Raw genomic sequence first — 26,536 nt, 5'->3', positions numbered from 1 at the left:
ACTTTTTAGTATATGTTCATATCAGTCTCTACCCTCAATGAGCTTACAATTTAATCTTACATGTGTAAATAAATATAGTATGGCCAATTTAGACATGAGCTGGTTAACCTACTAGCATATCTTTTAGAGTAGCTGTAAACCAGGGCTCCTGGAGGAAATCCACACAACCACAGGACGAACATGCAAGCTCCATGAACATAGTGTCCTAGTTGGGATTGCAACCAGGAATCCCAGTGACTGAAAGGTAGACATGCTAACCACCAATCCACTGTGCTGACCTTCATAAGGGCTAAATGTCCATGGAAGGGACAAGGGTTTCATGTGTATGGATTATGGAAAGGGATATCTAGTCGAAGCTTGTCACAGGAATAAATTAGGACAAGTCTAGAGGTCCTTCAGTATAGGTCACCATCAACCTGAGAAATAAGATTCCAAGTTTCATAAGCTCCCTGTTGTTCAGACTGTGTTGGGCAGGACCACTTCACTTGATTATCAGGTTAATTCATATAAAAATTGTTGTCATTTTGAGAAAAGTATCCAATACTGTACATTAGAAAATAGATTACACCTATAGCGATATCATATGAAATGTACTCTTATGCCCCGTACACACAATCGGACTTTCTGACAACAAAAACAGAGATTTTTGTTCGAAGGGTGTTGGCTCCAACTTGTCTTGCATACACACGGTCACGCAAATGTTGGCCAACAATTATGAACGTAGTGACATACAAGACGTACGTGATATCTCCATTACAAACGCTAGTTTTACAAGACCGAGCACTTCCGGCTCGTACTTGATTCCGAGCATGCGTGAACTTTTGTCCGACGGACTTGTATACACACAATCGGAAAGTCTGACAACAAACATTTGTTGGTGGAAAATTTGAGAACCTGCTCGCCAACATTTGTTGGTGGAAAGTCTGACAACAAATGTTCGATGGAGCATACACACGGTCGGACTTTCTGCCAACAAGCTCACATCCAACATTTGTTGTCGGAAAATCCGATCATGTGTACAGGGCATAAGAAGTGACAGGTGTCCTCTTTTAGTGGATAGATCGCTCTGGAGACATACTTACGTTAAAAGCAAGAGAGGAATCACTGTTAACGCTCACAATGTAGTTTTTATTGTTCTCTTTGAAAGTGATGGCAACTGCCAGTCCTCTATCATGCCAAGCAAGTTCTTTGTACTTTTTTAAGAAGAATATCGGTTGGCTACCTGAAAAAAAAAAAACAGAGATTTAATATTATAATATGACAATTATGAGCTTTTGATGAGTTGTGCCAGATTTGAATTTCACTTGCCACATTTTATCAATGGTTAGACAATACTGAAATTTTAGTTTATCATCACACTCAAAGATTTTCCAACCTCACAGCAACTAGACACTGATAGATCCCTCTTCTGTAAACAAAAGGAAGCAGGCCCTTTAGTGTGTATGCCTCATGTTTGTACATTGGCATTATGAAATATTTGTGATAAGTTTCAAATCAACCTGCTGAGATCTATGTTTAATATTAGAACATAGTACAGTAAAACCTTGGATTGCGAGCATAATTCGTTCCTTGTTATGCAAAGCATTTGTATTTCAAAGCAAATTTCCCCATAAGAAATAATGGAAACTCAGATGATTTGTTCCACAAACATTTTTTCATAAATCCTTCAGTTTATAGTCCATATAAAAAGATTATAGCAATGTGATAGGTTGTGTAACCATAAAATGTCCATCCACAAATGGAAGCCTCCACAAAGGGGATTAGAAGCAAAATCCATCAGAAGCTACAGAGTATAAAAGAGAAGAGAGGCGCCTCTAAGTGTAGCAATATGGTTACATTTTATGAAGTTACAACATTTAGCAACTCACATGGTTGATGATTTAAAAGAGGCACATCTAAGTATACAGGCATCCAGGGTAAAGCTGTCCACATAGACCATCCTACGCACTCTCACCGCTGTCAGTCTGCAATTGTGACAGAGAAAGCGAGGCTTGAAGCGCTCGTGGAGTGCAGAGTGGAAGTGATGACGTCGATGGCGGTGTGGAGGATGGTCTATGGGGACAGCTTTACCCCCGGATGCCTGCATACTTAAATGTGCCTTTTAATCTTCAACCATTTGAGTTACTAAATGTTCTACCTTCATTAAATATAACCATATTGCTACACTTAGAGGCGCCTCTCATCCCTTTTGTACTTAGTTGTGAAGTGAGGCTACTTGTATATCAAGACATCGCTCCTTTATCAAGTCAAACGTTCTAAAAAAAATGTGCTTGTCTTGCTAAACACTCTCAAACCAAGGTTTTACTGTATATCTAAATGAATGCTTTTATCTTTTGTTGAACAATGTTATTAGTGAATCATACTGATTTTATCGCTTAAAAGGAAGATGCCTTTAAAAAAATGGTATCACATAGTTCACAGTTTAATGGGACACACAAGCCTAACCATTTCAGTTTTAGTTCTGATTAAGTCAGCTGGCTGGTTTTTAGTTCTAGTTAAAGTGGTTGTAAAGTCTAAACGTTTTTTACCTTAATGCATTCCTTGCTTTAAGGTAAAAAATGTTTGGGTGTCAGCATTGTCCCCTCAGCCCCCCTTTACTTACCGGAGACCTCATTCGATCCAGCGGTGTGCACGTCTGCAGATCTTTTCTCCCCTCACTTCCAGGTCTGGCTGGCTTTGCCGGGGCACCGGGAGCCATTGGCTCCTAGTACTGTCAATCCAAGCCAGTAATGAGGAAGCGGGGGCGGGGCCGAGCACGGATGTCTTTGTCAATGGACGCAGCAGAGGGACTCGGAAGCGAGCACGCACTGACCAGAGAGGAGGGGCCAGGAGTGCCGGTGGGGGAACCGAAAAGAGGAGGTTCCTGCCCACTCTGTGATTCCATTGCACAGAGTAGGTAAATATAGACATGTTTGTTATTTATTTTTCTTTTTTTTAATTACTTTTACAACCCCTTTAACTCCCTATCCTGGAAGGCCGAAGGTCACTTTGACTTTTTAAAAATGATCGTCTGTCCTTTGGAAGCTTTGCACTATAGTTTAGGGGTAGTGGCTCCTTCTTAGACACATTCTGGGCCAAATTTGTGCATAGCTAATAGAGGGCATGGCCTAAGGCAGCAGGTGCTGCACACAGTCACAAACATACCAGGGTCATGCTTGCTAGTAACACAATACAAAAATAATAAAGACTACCGCCCTACCCACCAGTGCAGTTTAGATGCAGCTCCTCGTTGCTCATTGGTACAGAAGACAGGGCATGCCTTTGTTTTGTCACCAAAGGGAAATAGACTGTCGTAGTTAAACTCTTCTTTGAAAAAGATAAATCAGAGACAGCTAGACAACTAGCATTTGTGGAGGACTTGGGGGGGCAGCAATGGATGTATACATTATAGTGCAGTGCTAAAATAAATGAAAATACCGTATATACTTGAGTATAAGCCGACCCGAATATAAGCCGAGGCACCTAATTTTGCCAGAAAAAACTGGGAAAACCTATTGACTTGAGTATAAGCCTAGGGTGAGAAATGCGCAGCTACTGTAAGTGGAAAAGAGGGTCAACAATGTTATTATTATTATTATTATTATTATACGAGATTTATATAGCGCCAACAGTTTACGCAGCGCTTTACAATGTATAAGGGGGACAACACCATTACAGTACAGTTCAATACAAAAGGTACAGGAGGGCCCGGCTCGCAGAGCTTACATTCTAAAGGGAGGGGGTGGTGGTACAAAAGGTAATAGCTGCAAAGATTGATGGGGGTGGCTCAGGGACAGTTATGTGGGTGTGGGATAGGCTTCCCTGAATAAATGAGTTTTCAGGGATCTCCTAAAGGTGGACAGGGTAGGGGCTGATCGGATATACTGGGGTAGGGATTTCCAGAGGATGGGAGAGGCTCTGGAAAAGTCCTGAAGGTGAGCATGGGAGGAGGTAACAAGGGAGCTAGAGAGCAGGAGGTCCTGGGAGGAGCGGAGGGGGCGATTTGGGCGATATCTGCAGATGAGGTTGGTGATGTAGATGGGGGCGATGTTGTGAATGGCCTTGTATATTATGGTTAGCATTTTGAATTTTACACGGTGGGGTAGGGGAAGCCAGTGAAGGGATTGGCAGAGAGGAGCAGCAGTCATGGATCGATTAGTGAGGTGTATTAGCCTAGCAGCAGCATTCATAATAGACTGAAGGGGGATAGCCTGCTTAAGGGTAGGCCATTAAGGAGAGAGTTGCAGTAGTCGAGGCGGGAAATAATCAAGGAGTGAATAAGTTGCTTTGTGGTGTCATTAGTCAGGAAGGGTCAAATTCTGGAGATGTTGCGGAGGTTAAGGCGGCAGGATTTAGCCAGTGATTGGATATGGGGGCTGAAGGAGAGGTCAGAGTCAAGGATTACACCCAGGACCCTGGCATGTGTGGAGGGATCAATGGTTGTGTTGTTGATATTAATGGTGAAGTCACAGGAGGGGGACCGTGAAGGAGGAAATATAACAAGCTCAGTTTTAGAAAGATTAAGTTTGAGGAAGTGGTGTGACATCCATACCGATATGTCATTCAGCAAGTTTGAGATCCGTGAGGAGATAGTGGGGGTGAGTTGAGGAGTGGAGAGATAGATCTGTGTGTCATCGGCATTTGCAGCCTCACTGTGCCCATTTGCAGCCATAGGTCCCCCGAACTTCAAACATGGTAGTTAAGGATTCCTAGATGCCCCCTAGCTGCAGCCAAAATTTGGGGTCTCTGGAGCCAAAGGGTGCCGAAATGACAAATCCTGCAGATGGACACAGTTGACTGAATTTGGCGCCCCCGTATCTCAGGGCCACTTGGTGCTAGGAACCAGTCTGCAAATCCAGTGGAACTAGAACTATAACATGTCCAAAGATGGTGTTCCTAGCACCAAGTGACCCAGAGATACGAGGCCCCAAAGTCAGTTCGGAAAATGACAAGCACTTTTCTGCAGCAGAGAATGACATTTTCCAAACCGACTTTGGTGCCCCATATCTCGGGGCCACTTGGTGCTAGGAACCACAGTTTTGGATATGTTGTAGTGATACTTCCACTGGTTTTGCACTCCCGGCACCAAGTGATCGCGAGTTACAGGGTCCCAAAGTCGGTTCAGAAAATGTCATTCTTTGCACCAGAAAAGTGCTTGACTCGAGTATAAGACGAGGGGGCTGAAAATCTCGGCTTATACTCGAGTATATACGGTACGTGAAAAATGATATGTCATATAGAAAAATCCAAGTGTAAACAACAGTAACATAGGATACTGTCTGTTGGTATAAATAACACAAGTTCTCCTGCTAATATAAGAGTGAAAAGTTCAATAGACAGCAATGAATCACTGTAAGAACTCCTGTTAGTGTTAAAGTGAAGAATTCAGTGAGCAGAAATGATTGCTGTGAAAAATAATAAGTCCCCAAGAGGTTAAATCATATTCCCACATGAAGGGATAATATACAGTTGTACTCATAAGTTTACATACCCTGGAAGAATTTATGATTTCTTGGCCATTTTTCAAAGAATATCAATGATAACACAAAAACATTTCTTTCACTCATAGTTATGCCGCGTACACATGGTCGGACTTTTCGTCTACAAAAGTCCGACGGACGCCGACGGACTAAAGCTGGCTGACAATCCGATCGTGTGTGGGCTTCCCCGGACTTTCAGTGGACTTTTCCAGCCTCAAATCTGACGGACTTTAGATTTGAAACATGCTTCAAATCTTTACGTCGTAACTATGCCGGACCCAGAAATCCGCTCGTCTGTGTGCTCGTCCGACGGACAAAAACCCACGCTAGGGCAGCTATTGGCTACTGGCTATCAACTTCCTTATTTTAGTCCGGTGTACGTCATCACGTACGAATCCGTCGGACTTTTGTGTGATCGTATGTAGGCAAGTCCGTTCGTAAGAAAGTCTGCCGCAAGTCCGCCAAAAGTCCGTCGAAAGTCTGTCGGACAGGCTGTCGGACTTTTGTAGACGAAAAGTCCGACCGTGTGTACGCGGCATTAGTGTTTGGCTGAAGCCATTTATTATCAATCAACTGTGTTCACTCTTTTTAAATCATAATGGCAACAGAAACCTCCCAAATGACCCTGATCATAAGTTTACATGCCCCAGTTCTTAATACCATGTATTGCTTCATTTAACATCAATGACAGCTTGAAGTCTTTTGTGGTATTTGTGGATGAGGCTCTTTATCTTCTCAGATGGTAAAGCTGCCCATTCCTCTCGGCAAAAAGTCTCCAGTTCCTGTAAATTCTTGGGCTGTCTTGCATGAACTGCACGTTTGAGATCTCCCCAGAGTGGCTCAACGATATTGAGGTCAGGAGACTGAGATGGCCACTCCAGAACCTTCACTTTGTTCTGCTGTAGCCAATGACGGGTCAACTTGACTTTGTGTTTTGGATCATTGTCATGTTGGAATGTCCAAGTACGTCCCATGCGCAGCTTCCTGGCTGATGAATGCAAATGTTCCTCCAGTATTTTTTGATAATATTATGCATTCATCTTGCCAACAATTTTGACCATTTCCTGTGCCTTTGTAGCTCACACATCCCCAAAACATGAGCGATCCATCTCCGTACTTTTCATCATCGGCCTTGTTGACTCCTCTCCAAATGTAGCGTTAATGGTTGTGGCCAAAAAGCTCAATTTTGGTTTCATCACTCCAAATGACTTTGTGCCAGAAGATTCGAGGCTTGTCTCTGTGCTTTTTGTAAGCGGGATACTTTGTGGCATTTGCATAGTAATGGCTTTCTTCTGGCGACTCGACCATGCAGTCCATATTTCTTCAAGTGCCTCCTTATTGTGCATCTTGAAACAGCCACACCACATGTTTTCAGAGAGTCCTGTATTTCACCTGAAGTTATTTGTGGGTTTTTCTTTGCATCCCAAACAATTTTCCTGGCAGTTGTGGCTGAAATTTTAGTTGGTTTACCTGACCGTGGTTTGTTTTAAACAGAACCCCTTTGATATTGTGTTGTTCAGCTGTTTAACTGTTATTTAGATATAAAAGGCCTTTGTGAAGTGCTTAGCTCTTCGCAATCTATTCAGTGGGTCGGGATAGGGAGCCTCCGACCACTGTTGTGTTCAACCACTTTCCCCACATAGGGTTGCACCCATTCAGTGACCTTTGTTTAAGGGTTACAGGGGTGTTGTGAGACTAGGTCTCTCCTACGCCCAAGGCGTATTAGTCTTCCTTTCTTAGTTCCCCCCTCCTTTTTTCTTTCTTTTCTGACTATCTTTCTTTCTCCCCTATTCACCTGCTTTCTCTTGTTCACAGTCACTTCTTCCTTGTCTTTCCTCTCACTCTTTAGTCTCTGTACCCTTTCCTGCCTCCCCCTCCTCTTCAACCCCCCCTTTTTTTTTTCTTGTTTGCATCCTCTGGTCGCGATCGTGCCCACAGGTGAAACAGAGCCTGTCCGCCTCATTTCCATTAATGTGAAGGGACTGAATACCCCTGAGAGGCCCTCCATGGTGCTAGCTAATCTAAAACATATGAAGGCCCAAGTGTGTTTCCTTCAGGAGACCCACTTCCGTGCGGATAAAACACCAAGACTCCATAACCGCCTTTTCCCGACAGTGTACCACTGCTGCTCCTCTGACTCTAAGTCAAGGGGTGTGAGCATCTTGTCCCGAGGCTCTACCCCATGGCAGTTTAAGGATCGGTGGGACGATGCAGAGGGAAGAGCTCTCTTTGTTAAGGGGACGTTTGGGGGATCTCTGATTACCCTGGTCAACCTATACCTCCCCAATTCCAACCAGATCTCTTTTCTGGAACCAGCTATGTCTAAACTGGTCGACTTTGCCGAAGGAGCAGTGATTTTGGGTGGCAGCGTGAACTTTGTCATGGACCCGTCTTTGGACTCTACCAGGAGCACATCTCAGATCTCTTACGCAACACTGAAGCGCCTTAAAAAGAACTTCCATGAGTTCCACTTGGTAGATGTGTGGCGGATTCTTTATACAAATCACAGGGACTATACATTCTATTCGTATCCTCATAATTCCTATACCAGAATTGATCGGTTCATGCTGCCACAAGCGCTCTTGTCTAAGGTCACCTCAGCCTTGATTGGTTCTATTACTTTTTCGGACCATGCCCCGGTTTTTGTAGACGTCGACTTGCTCCAGCCCGCAGTGAATCAGTGGACATGGAAGCTTAATGACTCACTGATCCAGCTGCCTGAGGTGCCTGAAGAGGTGTCCAGGGAACTGAGACAGTTCTTTTCCACGAATGTGGGCCCCAAGGTTCCCTCGACAATAGTGTGGGAGGCACACAAAAGCTACATCAGAGGCCTTCTGATCAAAATAGGATCACAAATCAAGAAAGAGCGATCAAAGCGAATCGTAGACATTTTGGAAAAAATCAGATACCTAGAAACAGCCCATAAACAGTCTTTAGCCTCCAAAACCCTCCTTAAATTGACGGCCTTTGCGGAACCAGTTCCGCTCCCTGGCCCTGTTTAGGGCCAAGGCGGTGATATCTAAATGTCGCTGGTCATTTTATGAAAACAGAAACAAATGCGGGAAAATGCTAGCATGGGGCCCTGAGAGCTCAGAGGGCTCGCATGTTCATTCCTGAACTTCTTAACGACACCAACAACAAAGTCCACACTACAGAAGGTATCGTTAAACTGTTCCGGGAGTATTATACAGCTCTGTATAATCTCCCATGCCCAACATCTGAGGAGGAAAAATCCTCCGAGCGGAGGAAAATTCGAGAATACCTGCATAGGTCTGGCCTACCCAGTCTTTCGGAGGTGGAGTTGTCCGGATTAGAGAAATCTCGGCGGATGAGGTGGCCATGGCAATGGCACACATGCAATTAGGCGAGGCACTGGGTCCTGATGGTTATTCCCTTCTTTCCTACAGGACCTTTGGGGACCTGTTGATTCCACATTTTCTCTCAGCATATAATGCGGCAGGAGATGGGACAGCCCTCCCAGGGGACGCATTAAGAGCACACATTTCAGTGATCCCAAAGGAGGGCAAGGACCCATTACATTGCCAAAATTATCGGCCGATCTCATTACTAAATGCAGATCTCAAGGTTTTTACAAAAATGTTATCTATGCGTCTGATCGACCTGATACCACAACTGATCCATTCCGACCAAGTCGGATTTGTCCCTACAAGGGAGGCGCGCGACAATACAACAAAAGCAATCAATATTACCTATGCTGCACGGACGTGAAAAACCCCACTACTGCTCCTCTCAACGAATGCCGAAAAGGCGTTTGACAGGGTGAGCTAGCCTTTCCGGTTTGAAACCCTCCGTTGTATATGCTTGAAGGAGCGCATGATGAATTGGGTACAAGCTATCTATTCTTGCCCATCGGCCCAGGTCAAGATCAACGGTCACCTCTCTTCTCCATTTGCAATAGCAAATGGGACAAGACAGGGGTGTCCCTTATCACCCCTGATATGCGTTCTTACTTTTGAACCTTTCCTGCACCTCATCAGGGACAGCCCAAATATTACGGGCCCCCCGCCTCGATGCCACACTGTCCCCGAAAATTGCAGCATTCGCAGATGATCTGCTACTCTTCCTGACCAATCCCCTTGTTTCTATCCCAAACTTGCTTAAAGAACTGAAGATATACAAGGCCTTGTCATCGTTCCATATTAACTACCAAAAATCGGAAGTGCTTACTGTCTCTTTGCCTCCATCCCTAGCTATGTTGCTCCGGGTAGACTTTCTGTTTAAATGGGCGGCTACACAAATTAAATACCTGGGGATCCTGTTGTCCAGCAAGACGGAGGAACTCTTCCTCCTCAACTTCCCTCCCCTTTTAACAGCTATAAAGAAGGATCTACAGGAGTGGCAACATGGGCTGTTCTCCTGGTTTGGTCACTGCAGCATAGTAAAAATGAATATCCTACCCAGACTGTTATATCACTTTCAAGCAATACCTATACAGGTGCTGACATCCTTCCTAAAAGCGGTGAACAGAGTGTTGGTTCATTTTGTGTGGGCCCGGAAACTGCCACGGCTAACCCAAACAGTTCTCCGGCTCCCAAAGCTGAAGGGAGGCTTAGCCCTGCCGGACGCCAATCTCTACCACACGGCATGCCATCTAACCCGTATACTAGATTGGTGCCGTCACGGCTCCCTGAAACAGTGGGTGGAAATAGAACAATCCCTAACAGGGGCCCACCTCTGATCATTGCCCTGGTGCCAGAAGTCCTTGCCAAAACAGATTTCAGACCACCCCACGGTGGGGGTGACAATACAGACGGCTTGGAAGGTTTTCCGAGATTTGTCGGTCGCGCCGCCCCCATCCCCACTCACCCCGGCAGTGGGCAACCCGGCTTTCACTCCGGGTCTGAATGATCCTAGATTCCTGGCTTTGAAACAGATTGAGAGGTCACAGGCGCAAAATTTCCTCACTAATGGACAGTGGAGAAATAGGCAGCAAATATTGGACGATCCGGCCCTGAGTGGGCTCTCTTTCTGGCAAAAGGTCCAGCTGTCCCACTTCATTGGCTCATTGCTGGCCGCCTATGAGAGGCAATTGACCCCCTTTGAATCACTGTGCCTGGATCAGACACTGTTGAGACATGCAATATCCCTGACATATCAACTATTGGTATCGCTGCCCCCGGAGTATAGGCCTCCCTATATTTCCTGGTGGGAGCGTGAATTGGATATACAATTGACGGAGAAGCAGGTAGCCAGAATCATTCTTTTCACCCACAAGACCTCAATTTGCGCAAGACAACAAGAAGTGGGATACAAAATACTGTCCCGTTGGTACTATACACCAGAAAAGATACATAGGATGTTCCCTCAGTGCACGGACCTATGCTTGAGATGCGGGGATGAGATCGGAACACTCCTGCAAAGAGCTGCATCCCTTTGAATTGGAAACAGACGCAGCCTCCGTCGGTGGTGGGTTGATTGAAAAAAGTGGTGGACATACATGAGATGGAGGACTTTGTGGCCACAGAGAAAGGAGTACGGACAGCTGGTGGCTCAGCACCCCTGAGGAGGTTGTCTCTGGGAGGACCCAAAAGAGGGTGGCTGCGGCTGCGACTTTCAACCACCCCCCTTTTTTTTTTTTTTGATTCCCCTCCTCTATGCTCCCTGTCCCATCTTCTTTCTCTTCTCTTGTACTGTCTAGGTTATCAGCACTAACATGCTATGCCTTTTTTGAGCTGGTCACTTACAGGCTCAAATCTCTTTTTTTTCCTTCTCTCCCCAAAACCTACAAATGCATTTGCCGTTAAAATGGTTGTGCAGGATGTGGAACACTCCCGTTCCATTAATACGTGTTATGATTCCCCTCTGATAGCTGAGATCCCCTCTTTTCAGGGTTATTTATCTGTGGGACTTGGGAGACTGTCTTCTTTATTGTGATATGTACCAGTGTAGTCAATGTATTTCTGCATGTTCACCTCTCTTAAATCAAGAATTTATAAAAAAAAAAAACAGAACCCCTCATTTTCCACTTCTTGATTAGAGTTTGAACACTGCTGATTGGCATGCTCAATTCCTTGGATATCTTTTTAAATCCCTTTCCTGTTTTTTACAGTTCCACTACCTTTTCCTGCAGATCCTTTGACAATTCTTTTGCTTTCCCCATGACTCAGAATCCAGAAACGTCAGTGCAGCACTGGGTCTGTCAGGAGTCCAGAAAATCATCATCATTATCAAATCTTTTATACATACACACTAATTACAAGCAAACAGATCACAGGTGAGGATGGTTACCTTTAATAGCCATTCAAACCCGTTTGTGTCAACTTGTGTGCATGTTATCAGGCCAAAATCACCAGGGTATGTAAACTTTTGATCAGGGTAATTTGGGTAGTTTCCGTTGCCATTATGATTTAAAAAGAGTAAAGAGTTGATTGATAATAAATGGCTTCAGCCAAACACTAACCGTGAGTGAAAGAGATGTTTTTGTGTTATCATTCATATTCTCTGAAAAATGGCCAAGAAATCATCAATTCCGCCAGGGTATGTAAACTTATGAGCACAATTGTATCTGAATTTTCACCATCAATCAGTGCTCCACCACCAACATGTAAGGTCAGCTCGCTTATCAGAAGATATTTACTCACATATCATAAATATTGAGTAGAACAGGCAATTGACAGAACTTGGTCTTTCCAATAAAACCCAATCGCTCTTTAATGGATGTTGTTAATCTCCCAATGTTCCAGATCCCAGTAGGGGGTCTCAACGCTCACAAGACAAACTCCCAGACTCATGTATACATGTGAAGAAACAGCAAGCATCCACACATAGTGTAAAACCATTAAAAGAACCTTTATTTAAAAAGTATCTAAACACTTACAAGAATCCACTTGCAAACAGCACTGTATAGACATCAATCTCATGGACAGTGGCATATATACCATATACTAGGAATCACAATGACGTCATGGACTTCAGCAATGCCAACCTCTGTATTTCTTTTAGTGCAGGTTTCCCTTAACAGCACTTTTCCCACTAGTGTCCCCAGAAGACGTGCGTTGGCATGAAACGCAACGGGCGGAGCTATATGCTGATGTCACGCCATCACTTACTGTTTCAGAATTGGTGGCCATCTGAGTAAGTGCACCTCTGTATATGTTTTTACTACTTGGCATCTGGATGTTTTATCATTTTTTATGTGGTACTTATGCATCAGTAATAAATTGCTACTCTATATCTTGCCCTTTTTGGTGTTTGGCTCCTTGTGTGAGTGCTTCTTTTCCATCTAGTGGCGTTGTGAGCTTTTCCAAAACTCCCTCAGTGGTGGGCTGCTGTTGCTACAGTCAAAGAACCTTAGCTGGATGGATGTCCATAGAGTAGAAGCTGAGATTGTTAATTCCCAAAGTGTGACTTGCAGCTAGTGAGTTGGTGCACGTGGTACTCCCTTTTTTGGATGGTGGAAGCAATACACTGACATTTCTGGAGTTAAAGGACTTTTTAATTCATTAATGCATTTTTTGTGGGTGATTTTCACTTTGGCGTTTTTTAAGCACATGATTTATAGTGGATGTTTTATTTTATTATTTACTTGATTATTACATTTTTATTTTAGGTACTTATATAGCGCCGTCAATTTACGCAGCGCTTTTACATATACATTGTACATTCACATCAGTCCCTACCATCAAGGAGCTTACACTCTAAGGTCCCTAACTCACATTCATACATACTAGGGACAATTTAGACAGGATCCAATTAACCTACCAGCATGTCTTTGGAGTGTGGGAGGAAACCCACCCAGGTACAGGGAGAACATGCAAACTCCAGGCAGGTAGTGTCGTGGTTGGGATTTGAACCAGAAACCTTTCTTACTGCTAGTTGAAAGTGCTATCCACTACACCACTGTGCCACCTACATTTTTGTTGCTATATTAGGAATGCTGCCCCTTTTTTACTGTTATATTTAGTTTTTTTTTTTGTATGCTTACTTGTTTCTAGCAGCCTTTTATTTATTAACCACTTCAGTCCCGGAAGGTTTTACACCCTTCCTGAGCAGAGCACTTTTTACAATTTGGCACTGCGTTAACTGCGTCCTTTTTTTTCCCCACAAATAGAGCTTTCTTTTGGTGGTATTTGATCACATCTGCGGTTTTTATTTTTAGCGCTATAAACAAAAGAAGACTGACAATTTTGAAAAAAAAAATATATATTTTTGTTACTTTCTGCTATAAAAAAAATCACCAAAAAATATATAAAAAAACAAATTTGTGCAAAAGTTATAGCGTCTACAAAGTAGGGGATAGATTTAAAGCATTTTTATTATAATTTTTTTTTTTCTAGTAATTGGCGGTGATCTGCGATTTTTATCGGGACTGCGACATTGCAGCGGACAGATCAGACACTTTTGGGATCATTGACATTTATACAGCGATCAGAGCTAAAATAGCCACCGATTACTGTATAAATGTCACTGGCAGGGAAAGGGTTAAACACTAGGGGGCAATCAAGGGGTTAAGTGTGTTCCCTCAACGTGTTCTAACTGTACTGGGGACGGGCTACTACTGACATGACAGAGATCGATGTTCCCGATGACAGGGAACAGAAGATCTCTGCCATGTTACTAGGCAGAACAGGGAAATGCCTTGTTTAAATAGGTAGTTCCCCGTTCTGCCTCTCCTCGCCGTGATCACGGGCCGCCGGCAGACATCGCTTCCACGGGACCCGTGCGCCCACTATCCTGCATTTGCGGAATGACTTTTAGGTACGTCAGTTTGCGTAGGAGTGCCATTCTGCCGACGTATATCGGCGTGAGCCGGTCGGCAAGCGGTTAATATTCTTTTAGAGCCTGACACAAACACAGTGGTCCAAAACAAGCATGCAGCTAGGTAAGTCAAAAGGAAAAGCAGGCAACTTTTTAAAATGGAAAACACAGCAAAGGCAGCCATGTTTTTTTTTCAGATAACAGTGATGGCGGCAACGACAGTTATATATTTTCTCAGTACATGTTGTCTTTAGCTCTGTGCAACTAAGCAATTTTTTTCTACAATTTAGCCATGGTGCTTAATATACACATATGTGTGCATCTTAAGGAGACTCTACACTGTGACTATGCTTATTCATGGCAAGACAACAGTCTCCTAATAAGCACCCCCCACAATGGGACAGACTATCTTTGGTTTACATGAATTCCAATTACAACCAAAATACATGTTAGAAATAAAGTAAAGCTTACCATCAGTTTCTTCTTCAGAGCCACGAGATTGAAAAGCTGCAAAGCATTTCTCCGGGTATGGAATTAATTTTTGATCGAAGATATTTTTAAAATTGCAAGGAATACTTTCACTGGATGCACACTTAAAAGCATCCACTTCATCTGTAAATACCAAATAATTTACTGTCAATGTCATATAGATAAAAACACATATAAGTGCAGCGCTTTAAAAGCATGAAAGAAAGTCCTTATTAGTAACTCAATAGAAATTCAGAGTAAAGAGTCCAATAAGTGCAGATTCCAGACTAAAAATGTTGTGAGGTATCCTCTACCGACAGCAATGCACACATTGACCCTTACCATCAGGGGTGGACCACTACATACAGCGGTCAAATACGCTTATTACAACTCCCAATCATCAAGAACACCTGGTATCAGCAATCTTTCATGATGTAAAGGACTCCACTTCAGATGGACTTCAAGGCATGCAGTGTTCAGGAATAGGCAAAGAAACACTTCATTGTGTAGAATTCATGGCATCCAAGTGTATTAAAATCCAGCAAAAACACTCACCAAACCCAGGGACGCCCCTGATGACGCCTGTATGACAAAACACATTGAGTGGATCTGGATCACGTGACATCGCCGCACACAGAGATCAGCCATCTTGATGGTTGGAAACATTCCTTTGTAATACTAATTTACATGCAAGATTTTATCTAAGGTTTGGTGAGTGTTTTTGCCGGGTTTTAAAAAAAAAAAAAAAACGTATTTGCCTATTCCTGAACCCTGCTTGCCTTGAGGTCCATCTGAAGCGAAGTCGTTTATATCATGAAAGATTGCTGATATCAGGTGTTCTTGCCGATTAGGAGTTGTAACAAGCGTATTTAACCACTGTGTGTAGTGATCCACCCCTGATGGTAAGGGTCAGTGTGTGTATTGCTGTCGGTGGAGGATCTCTCACAGCATTTTTAGTATGGAGTCTGCACTCTGATGCGGTGTCAGAATATTGGCTTCCCCTTACAGATCATTGCTTTGTAGAGCTTATTCTTCTGATGCCTGTTTGACTCAGTGCTGATGGCATTGGAGTCCATGAATCTCGGTAAGCGTATTTAACCCCATGGTGTTCTATTAAATAAACTCTTTATGTGGTTTCTCATCACAACAATTAAGTTGAACACCAGTGGCTTTTTATTTTATGGATTTTTCTCTTTATTGGAAATTAAGCACACCCTTTGGACTTTTCTTCACACACTGTTCATTTGTATATTTGCACTATATGCACTTGGCACATTGTGAATTCATGTACTGAGTGAAGTATTGAGATTTATTATTCATTTTGCACAAGTCACTTTATATAAAAATTCTAGCACAGTACTATTTTCCCTTTACAAATATTACACAAGGTTTGTCAGATTGTGGTGCTTGCAGCTGCCTATTCCAGTTGTTAGTAGCGCAGTATAATATTGAAGCACTTTTTACTTGCTGGAGAAACCCTTGTTGGCAAGTACAGAGGTAAGACGTTCCTTGTAGTTGGTGACCAGGTTTGCACACATCTCAGGAGGGATTTTGGTCCACTCTTCTTTACATATCTTCTCTAAATCCTTAAGGTTTCTTGGCTGTCGCTTGGCAACTCGAAGTTTCAGCTCCCTCCATAAATTTTCTATAGGATTAAAGTCTGGAGACTGGCAAGGCCATGACAAACCACTTGCCGACCAGCCGCCCCAGTTTCACTGCGGCAGAATGGCACGGCTGGGCGAAACAATGTTATGTAACGTCGCTTTGCCCTGTGGCCACTAGAGGTGTACGCGCCCGCTGCTCTCACCCAGAGCCGATGCAGTAGCCGGCGGTCTCGATGACCGCCGGGCTCCCACGATCACTCGTAACACACCGAAAATCAGGATCTGTGTGTGTAAACACACAGATTCCGGTTCTCCGAGGGGAGAAGAGACAGATCGTGTGTTCAATCAAAGTATGAACAGCGATCTGTCATCTCCCCTAGACAGTTCCATCCCTCCTTCAGTTAGAACACACATTAGGGAACACAATTAACCCCTTGATCGCACCCTAGTGTTAACCCCTTCCCTGCCAGTAACATTTTTACAGTAATCAATGCATTTTTATAGCACTGATCACTGTATAAATGCCAATGGTCCCAAAAATGTGTCAAAAGTGAGATGTGTCCTCCATAATGTCACAGTCCCGATAAAAATTGCAGATCGCCGCCATTACTAGTAAAAAAAAAAATAATAATAAAAATGCTATAAATATATCCCCTATTTTGTGGACGCTATAACTTTTACGCAAACAAATCAATATACGCTTATTGCGATTTTTATTACCAGAAATATGCAGAAGAATACGTATCAGCCTAAACTGAGAAAAAATTTGCTTTTTTAAAAACGTGCAACGGCGCAATTGTCAGTTAAAGTGACGCATTGCCGAATTGCAAAAAATGACCTGGTCATTCAGCAGCCAAATCTTCAGGGGCTGAAGCGGTTAATGTGCTTCTTTTTGAGCCACTCATTTGTTGCCTTGGAGCATAGGCATGCGCAGCCTTTTGCATTTGGGGGTGCACCCCAAAGCTTAAACACACATGCGTGTATAAATATATTTACACTATATTACTAAAAGTATTGGGACGCCTGCCTTTATAGACACATGAACTTTAATGGCATCCCAGTCTGTAGGGTTCAATATTGAGTTGGCCCACCCATTACAGCTATAACAGCTTCAACTCTTCTGGGAAGGCTGTCAACTAGGTTTAGGAGTGTGTCTATGGGAATGTTTGACCATTCTTCCAGAAGCGCATTTGTGAGGTCAGGCACTGATGTTGGATGTGAAGGCCTGGCTCGCAGTCTCCACTCTAATGTGAAGGCCAGTCAAGTTCCTCTACCCCAAACTCATCCATGTCTTTACGGACCTTGCATTGTGCACTGGTCCAAATCATTTGGTGGAGGGGGGATTATGGTGTGGGGTTTGTTTTCAGGGGTTGGGCTTGCCCCCTTAGTTCCAGTGAAGGGAACTCTTTGGGGATGGCCCCTTCCTGTTCCAATATGACTGAGCACCAGTGCACAAAGCAAGCTCCATAAAGACATGGACTTAGCAAGGGTGGCGGAAAATTAACTTCAAGTGCAAAAATTCACATTATAATAATAACTAAAACATATAGAATTAAGTGTTATGCTCTGTACACACGGTCTGATTTTCCGACGGAGAAAGTGCGATTGGATTGTGTTGTTGTAAATTCCAATCGTGTGTGGGCTCAGACTTTTTCTATCGGAATTTCCGACACAAAGTTTGAGAGCAGGCTATAAAATTTTCCGACAACAAAATCCAATCCTTTAAATTCCGATCGTGTGTAGACAAATCCGACGCACAAAGTGCCACGCATGCTCAGAATAAATTAAGAGACGAAAGCTATTGGATATTGCCCCGTTTATAGACCCAACGTACGTGTTTTACATCACCGCGTTCAGAACGATCGGATTTTCTGACAACTTTATGTGACCGTGTGTATGCAAGACAAGTTTGAGCCAACATCCGTCGGAAAAAATCTGATGGATTTTGTTGTCGGAATGTCCGTTCAATGTCCGATCGTGTGTACAGGGCATAACAATCTAAAAAAATTCCAAAGTGCTATAACAGTGTGAACCTCCAAACTAAAAAGTTGTTGCACTTGAAGTAATTTGTATTGAAATTATCTGTGGAGGGGTTTCCACCATCCCTGCTAAGTTTTAAAAAATATATATGTCTTATTCTTATTTTGATGTGTATTACATGTGAAATCACATATCACTGGAATTATTGCACTTGAAGTTAATCTGTATGGCAAATATCTATAGGAGGGGTTTCCACCATCCCTGCTAAGTTTCATTTTATTTCTTCTTTCAGTTTGATGTGTATTATATGGGATGTTACATATCACAGAGACCGGTATTGTGGGAATATATTGAAGTTAATTGAGATTTCCATACATTAGAGGGTTCTACCATTATTGTTAAGTTGTTGATTAGTAAGTTAGCGCTGCATTTTTAAATTTATTTTTGTGGTGTGGGAACACATAACAGTGTTTAGCGACAGGCCTTTTGCTGACACTTTTTTTTTTTACCTCCAGTAGTTTATTGTAGATAGTAGCGTGGTGATTACGTATTATACTAACAATCGGCATGTGGCATTAATAAACATTAACAGATTTCAGTTGTGCTCCACCAGGCCGGCCCCCCCATGGACAATGTGCCTGGCTGCTGAGTTAATTTCCCCATCCCTGCACTCAGTGCACTGATTGGCAGCACTGATGGGAACAGATTGGCAGCACTGATAGGCAGCACTCATGGGCACTGATAGGCAGCACTAATGGGCACTGATTGGTGGCATTGGTTAGCACTAATAGGCGGCAGCGATAGGCACTAATAGGCAACACTGATTGCCAGCACTGATAGGCAGCGCTAATGGGCACTGATTGGCACGGATAGATAGCATTGGTTGGCACTTATTGGCAGCACTGAATGGCACTGACAGGTAGCATTGATTGGCACTGATAGGTGGCATTGATTGGCACTGACAGGTGGCACTGATAGGCGTCATTGGTTGGCACTGATTGGAACTGACAGGTGGCACTGATAGGTGGCATTGGTTGGCACTGACATGTGGCACTGATTGGCACTGATAGGTGGCATTTGTTGGCACTGATATGTGGCATTGGTTGGCATTGATTGGCACTGACAGGTGGCATTGATTGGCACTAATAGAGGAGAGGGGGAGTTTCACATTGAGCAGATCACCAGGCTTGTAAGAGCCACTAAGTTGTCATGTAATGTCACTGTTTGCAGAGACAAGCTGTCAAAACTCGGCAGTGATGTCAGGGGTGGGCGGGAGCAAACAGTTATCATACACCAGCCAACGGGATAGGGGCTGGTCGGGCCGCTCCGTGTATGTGGCTCCGCCCCCTATCAGCTATCAAACACCAGCCAATGATTGGGCTGCTTAAGAAAGGGGCAGAGCCACATACACGGAGCGGCCGCCCAGCCCCTATCCCGTTGTCTTATGTTTGATAGGCTAGCTGGTTGGTCCCACCCACCCCTGACATCACTGCCGAGTTTTGACAGCTAGTCTCTGCAAGCAGTGACATTACATGATAGTTTATCGCACTTAGTGGCTCTTAGCCTGGCGATCTGCTCAGTGAGAAAGCGCTATTTGCAGCATTTCATAGGGGAACTCGGGAGACAGGCAGCATGCAGCTACACTAACAGGGGGTGATTAGGTTGTGCCCAGGTACACCTGGCACACCCCCTGTGCATGCCTATGCCTTGGTGGTATGTTTTGGGTCATTGTCATTCTGGAAGACCCATCCACCACCGATCTTCAGTGTACTGGCTGAGGGAAGAAGGTTCTTATCCAAGATTTTACAATACATGGCCCTGTCCATTGGCCCCTCAATGCGGCAAAGTTGGCCTGTACCTTTAGCAGAAAAACAGCCCCAAAGCATGTTTTCACCTAAATGCTTGACTGTAGGGATGGTATTCTTAGGGTCACAGTCAGCAATTTTCTTCCTCCAAACATGGCAAGTCGAGTTAATGTTAAAGAGCTCAATTTTGGTCTCATCTGACCACAGCACTTTCTCCCAATCCTTCTCTAAATCATTTAGATGTTCATTGGCAAAACTTCAAACAGGCCTGTACATGTGCCTTCTTTAGGAGGGGACCTTGCAGGTGCTGCAGGATTTCAGTCCATGGTGGCGTATTGTGTTACCGATGGTTTGTTTGGTGACTGTGGTCCCAACTGCCTTGAGATATTTCACAAGCTCCTCCTGTGTAGTTCTGAGCTGATCCCTCACTTTTCTCATGATAATGCTTACCCCATGAGGCAAAATCTTGCATAGAGCTCCAGGCTGAGGACAATTGATGGTTATTTGGTATTTCTTCCATTTGCAAATAATCGCTCCAACAGTTGTCTCCTTCTCACCAAGCTTCTTGCTGATGGTCTTGTAGTCCATTTCAGCCTACTTTACTCACTGAACTGCAACTCAATTTATAACATTTGTATCGTGTTTTTTTTCTGAATTTTTGGTTGATATTCTGTCTCTACCATTTAAAATACACCTATGATAAAAATTATAGACCCTTCATTTCTTTGTAAGTGGGCAAACCTACAAAATATGCAGGGGATCAAATAATTATTTTCCCCACTGTATAGTGGGCGGAAGAGCTTTGACCCTGGTCTGCATATTCATGCCTCTTCAGCCAATCCCTGGTCAGGAGAGTGAGAGCATAGCTGCCAACTGTCCCGAATTTCCCGGGACATTCCCGGGACTTGGACTTCATTCCCGGATTTGTGGCGTCCCGGAAAATGTCCCGAAAAATTCGGTTCCGGTTTTTGAAACCGCCGCCGCCGCCGCCGCTAGAGGTCGGCGGCCGGCGGAGACATTGTCTCCGCCGGCCGCCATTTTGTTGGAGTTCAGGAAGACGGCTGGGGGGGGGGCTAGACGAAGCTTCTGCGTCGCCGCCCACCCCCTGCCCCGCTCCGCCTCGGCCCGCCCCGCTCCGCCTCGGCCCGCCCCGCCTCGGCACGCTCCGCTCCGCCTCGCCCCGCCTCGGCCCGCCCCGCTCCGCCTCGCCCCGCCTACCCCCCGCCCCGCTGCCAGTCTGTTATGGAAAGGGGCGGGGGTTCTAGGTGGGGGGTGAGCGCGCGCACCGCTGTGGGACACGATGTGAGTGGGGGGGGGGCACAGGGGACACCTGATGTGAGTGGGGGGGGGGCATTGGGGACACCTGATGTGAGTGGGGGGGGGCACTGGGGACACCTGATGTGAGGGGGGGGGCACTGGGGACACCTGATGTGAGGGGGGGACACCTGATGTGAGGGGGGGGGCACTGGGGACACCTGATGTGAGGGGGGGGGCATTGGGGACACCTGATGTGAGTGGGGGGGGCACTGGGGACACCTGATGTGAGGGGGGGGGCACTGGGGACACCTGATGTGAGGGGGGACACCTGATGTGAGGGGGGGGCACTGGGGACACCTGATGTGAGGGGGGGGGGCACTGGGGACACCTGATGTGAGGGGGGGACACCTGATGTGAGGGGGGGACACCTGATGTGAGGGGGGGGGCACTGGGGACACCTGATGTGAGGGGGGGGCACTGGGGACACCTGATGTGAGGGGGGGACACCTGATGTGAGGGGGGGGCACTGGGGACACCTGATGTGAGTGGGGGGGGCACTGGGGACACCTGAAGTGAGTGGGGGGGGCACTGGGGACACCTGATGTGAGGGGGGGAGGGCACTGGGGACACCTGATGTGAGGGGGGGGACACCTGATGTGAGTGGGGGGGGCACTGGGGACACCTGATGTGAGTGGGGGACACCTGATGTGAGTGGGGGGGGGCACTGGGGACACCTGATGTGAGTGGGGGACACCTGATGTGAGTGGGGGGGGCACTGGGGACACCTGATGTGAGTGGGGGGGGCACTGGGGACACCTGATGTGAGGGGGGGACACCTGATGTGAGTGGGGGGGGGCACTGGGGACACCTGATGTGAGTGGGGGACACCTGATGTGAGTGGGGGGGGCACTGGGGACACCTGATGTGAGGGGGGGACACCTGATGTGAGTGGGGGGGGCACTGGGGACACCTGATGTGAGGGGGGGGCACTGGGGACACCTGATGTGAGGGGGGGGGCACTGGGGACACCTGATGTGAGGCGGGGGCACTGGGGACACCTGATGTGAGTGGGGGGGGCACTGGGGACACCTGATGTGAGTGGGGGGGGCACTGGGGACACCTGATGTGAGGCGGGGGCACTGGGGACACCTGATGTGAGGGGGAGCTCCGCCGGGGACTCCTGATGTGAGGGGGGGCTCCGCCGGGGACTCCTGATGTGAGGGGGGGCTCCGCCGGGGACTCCTGATGTGAGGGGGGGCTCCGCCGGGGACTCCTGATGTGAGGGGGGGCTCCGCCGGGGACTCCTGATGTGAGGGGGGGCTCCGCCGGGGACTCCTGGTGTGAGGGGGGCTCCGCTGGGGACTCCTGGTGTGAGGGGGGCTCCGCCGGGGACTCCTGATGTGAGGGGGGCTCCGCTGGGGACTCTTGATGTGAGGGGGGGCTCCGCTGGGGACTTCTGATGTGAGGGGGGCTCCGCCGGGGACTCCTGGTGTGAGGGGGGCTCCGCTGGGGGCACCTGATGCAAGGACGGACTCTGCTCGGACATCTGAAGCAAGGACGGACGGCTGGTGGCAGGCGACGTGGCAGGTGACACGCTCAGGGATCCCACTGATTCTGCATTATGGTGAGTTGAATGATTTCATTTTATATTACAATGTAATAATAGAAATAATGCGCTTCAATCATCCTGACACCATAACAACCATGGTGCCGGGATGATTGAAGCATTAACACCAGGTGTTTGGAGTATCTTTATCTGCTGATTGTTAAACTTTCTAGAATACACATATTTTTATTGTGTAGGATCTGGGGCTGCTGTCCCGTCATTTCCCTCTCTCTCCCCCTCTCCCCCCCTCTCCATCCCTCATTCATTTCAGACTCTAACCACACCCTCTAGAGCCACGCCCATTTAAGCCACGCCCACAATTTCGCGTAAACCACGCCCATTTTTCGGCACGGCTTCGCGCGCCGCACTTGTCTGTTTTTGATAGGCCACGCCTGCTGGTGAATGCCCCGCCCCCTAATTATTGGACAGCTCCGCCTACAGCCACAAAAGTGTCCCACATTTTTTTTTTACAATGTTGGCAACTATGTGAGAGGGGTATAAATAGGATGGGGCCTGGAACAGCTTTCTTTGTTCCTAGGGGAGTAAGACCCAGCCTGAGAGCTGAGACATCCCTGGGAAACTACCTGCAGCTTCATAAATCAATTTTTGGGGTCCCAACCTCTGGCCTAGCCTCCTGAAAGCATGCAGAAAGCTTATCTGAGGGTTCAGGACATAGGCAACAAGTACAGAAAATGATTGGTACTGCAGGTGGCAACACAGTATGTATACAGGGTACAGTGATTAGCTGCCATGTGAATTCAGTTGAGGAGCTCCTGTTTGAAATCTAGATACCCTTCACATTCAAGAGGGTGGTTCTTACCCTGAAAGAGCAGATCAGATTTAGAGTACTCCATTACAGTTTCGTTAGAAGTTTTTGGAGTATCCCAAGGCTCACCCTCACCCTATACCAGTTCTTTCAGCAACATAAACTGCAAAAAAAATACACAGCCTGTTTTCTGATTTGAGTGACCATGAACTACAGTGTGCCTGGCTTTTTTTTCCATATCGGGCATTTATCTCATGATTATGGGTAACCTCTGACCCTACAGCCTGACATCTCAATTAGAAAACCTTTACCAATCACTACTGCTTCCCTTTAAGAGCAGCACCGTTCCTCTTATCTTGTTCCTCTTTCCCTCTTCCATTCACAATAAAAATAATGTTTTGCCAAGGAGATCTTTCTATTGCTTGATCCTGATACTTAATGGTAGTGGAGCATAAACATACAACCAAAATGTGTAGTTTCATTCATCACAGGGGAAGAGGGGAAATGGTGATTCCTCCTTCTCCTCTCTCTGCAGCTGGCCTGACTGAATGTAGCAGCTGCCGATGGAGGGGGGTTGTAAAATTGACCAGCTGTAGAGCTATTTCTGCAACATTTATACGAGATTATACTTTAACCGCTTTAGGACCCGCCGCCATCGTTTGAACGGTGGCACAATGGCTCTCCTGCGTGAATCGCCGTAGGTGTACGGCAGATTGCGCAGGCTCAGTTGCGGGGGGCGCACACTGCTGTTGGTGCGCGCTCGCTCCCGCTGCATGCTGTGGGAGTGTGCCTGCGGGTTGGGAGGACTCGATGTCCTCCGGCGACCCGCGATTGCCCTGTTCACAGGCAGAACGGGGAGATGCTAATGTAAACAAGGCATTTCCTCCTTCTGACAGGTGACATGACAGGGATCTACTGTTCCCAGTGGTCGGGAACAGTGATCTCTGTCATGTCCCAGTAAGCCCCCCCACCCCCACAGTTAAAAACACTCATAGGGAACACGGTTAACCCCTTGATTGCCCCCCTAGTGTTAACCCCGTCCCTGCCAGTGACATTTATACAGTAATCAGTGGCTATATTTAGCTCTGATCGCTATGTCAATGGTCCCAAAAAAAGTGTCAAAAGTGTCTGATCTGTCCGACGCAATGTCACAGTCCCACTAAAAATCGATGATCACCGCCATTACTAGTAAAAAAGAAAATAAAAATGCCATAAATCTATTCCCTATTTTTTAGATTCTATCATTTTTGCGCAAACCAATCAATATGCGCTTATTGTGATTTTTTTTTTTTACCAAAAATATGTAGAAGAATACATATTGACCTAAACTGATCAAGAAACTTGTTTTCAAAAAAATAAATGTGGGATATTTACTATAGCAAAAAATATTGTTTTTTTTTTTCAAAATTGTTGCTCTTATTTTGTTTATAGAGCAAAAAATAAAAACCGCAGAGGTGATCAAATACCACCAAAAGAAAGCTCTATTTGTGGGAAAAAAAGGACATCAATTTTGTTTGGGTACAACATCGTACGACCGCGCAATTGTCAGTTAAAGCGACGCAGTACCGAATCGCAAAAAGCGCTCTGGTCATTAAGGGGGTAAAACCTTCCGGGGCTGAAGTGGTTAATGGGTATACAGAAATTATTTTTTTCTTCTTAGTTACTTAGGCATTCCATGGTGCATAAATGCCACAGGGGCAAGCCTTTACACCAGCAGAATAATGACCATATTGAAAAATAAAATAAATGCTTACTTCCCCTTAACATTTATCAAATAATATAACCTTACAAAAGAGCCAAAGTTACTATGTATCACTGTGAGTACGTTATATTTCAAAAACAGAAAGTCTCTATCTTTCCACCTAGCGTTATGCTGGTGTACAATGAAAACAGTTGTATAGTTAGTCTGGTTGAAAAAAAGACACAAGTCCATTCAGTTCAACCAATAGAAAAAAACTACAAACACAAATAGAAAGCATCCATATACACAATTCTATACTCCTGGTCAGGGCTTTTTTTCTCAGAGAATAGGTGCAGGAACTCAACCATGCCCGCCCCACACACATAACTACCAAATGGCATCAAATAGTAGCTCCTCCCTCTGCATACAACCCCTCCCTCCACTGCCCTCATTTTCTCCCCCCTCCTTAAAAGCTCCACCATCTGTCGTATGTCTTACCTTTGATGCAATATTAAGCTGAAACACTTATCCAGCTGTAGTACCTCCCAGCATACTATACTATACTACAGTCACTTGCAAGGGAGATAATGCAGTAGGAGCATCAACAACTGGTCACCAGGGAAAAAATGGAGACCACAGAGGGTGCAGCCTACCACTCACCCTGTTCTGCCCATGACTGCATTGAACCCCGGGCACCTGAGATAAGCTATCACTTGTAAACGCAGAAGCTGGACTTTAGTGTTACCAAGTGATAGTGGTGAGCAGGGAGCAGAAGACCTGAACCAGAGGTGGTGGAACTGAGTTCCCCCTAGTTCCTGATGAAAAAAAGGCCTGCTCCCGGTTGATCCAGAGGAAGGAAAACAATAAAACATGATCTAATTTGCTCCAGCTGGGGGGAAATTCCTTCCCGATTCCCTACGAAGTAATCAGATATAATCCTTGATCCCCTGGTGTTATTGCCTATAAATGTTAGTATCCAGCTGTATTTTGTGGATTTAGGAAAGAATCCAGGCCCTTTTTAAAACAATCTGCTGAGCTGGCCAGAACTAGTTCTTGAGGGAATCTATTCCACATCTCTTACCGTGGTGAAGCCTTTCTGTATGTGGAGGATAAAGTGGTTATAAAAGCAAAAATTATTTTTACCCTAATGCATTATCTGCATTAAGGTACAAAACCTTTCAAGAGCTGCTCC

The 26,536-nt window shown here is 45.5% G+C and overlaps 2 protein-coding genes across 5 annotated transcripts in view; one reads left to right on the top strand and one right to left on the bottom strand.

The window, feature by feature from the left end:
- Positions 1-26,536, top strand: part of TEX12 (testis expressed 12) — a 220,867-nt gene that overhangs the window by 2,050 nt on the left and 192,281 nt on the right. The gene's annotated exons all lie outside the window — the stretch shown is intronic.
- The window catches only part of LOC141111118 (interleukin-18-like), a 91,459-nt gene that overhangs the window by 5,383 nt on the left and 59,540 nt on the right, over positions 1-26,536 (bottom strand). For all 3 annotated transcript variants that reach the window (XM_073603148.1, XM_073603150.1, XM_073603147.1), the window contains exons 4-5: positions 14,649-14,789; positions 1,083-1,222 (exon numbers count right to left, since the gene is read on the bottom strand). In XM_073603148.1, coding sequence (XP_073459249.1) covers positions 1,083-1,222; positions 14,649-14,789 — 281 coding nt within the window. The remainder of the gene's footprint in view (positions 1-1,082; positions 1,223-14,648; positions 14,790-26,536) is intronic.

This window comes from Aquarana catesbeiana, linkage group LG10 (genome assembly GCF_042186555.1).
Source record: "Aquarana catesbeiana isolate 2022-GZ linkage group LG10, ASM4218655v1, whole genome shotgun sequence".
NCBI lineage: Eukaryota > Metazoa > Chordata > Amphibia > Anura > Ranidae > Aquarana > Aquarana catesbeiana.
The sequence above is the reverse complement of the archived record's forward strand: the minus strand, read 5'-3'. Positions and strand labels throughout refer to the sequence as shown.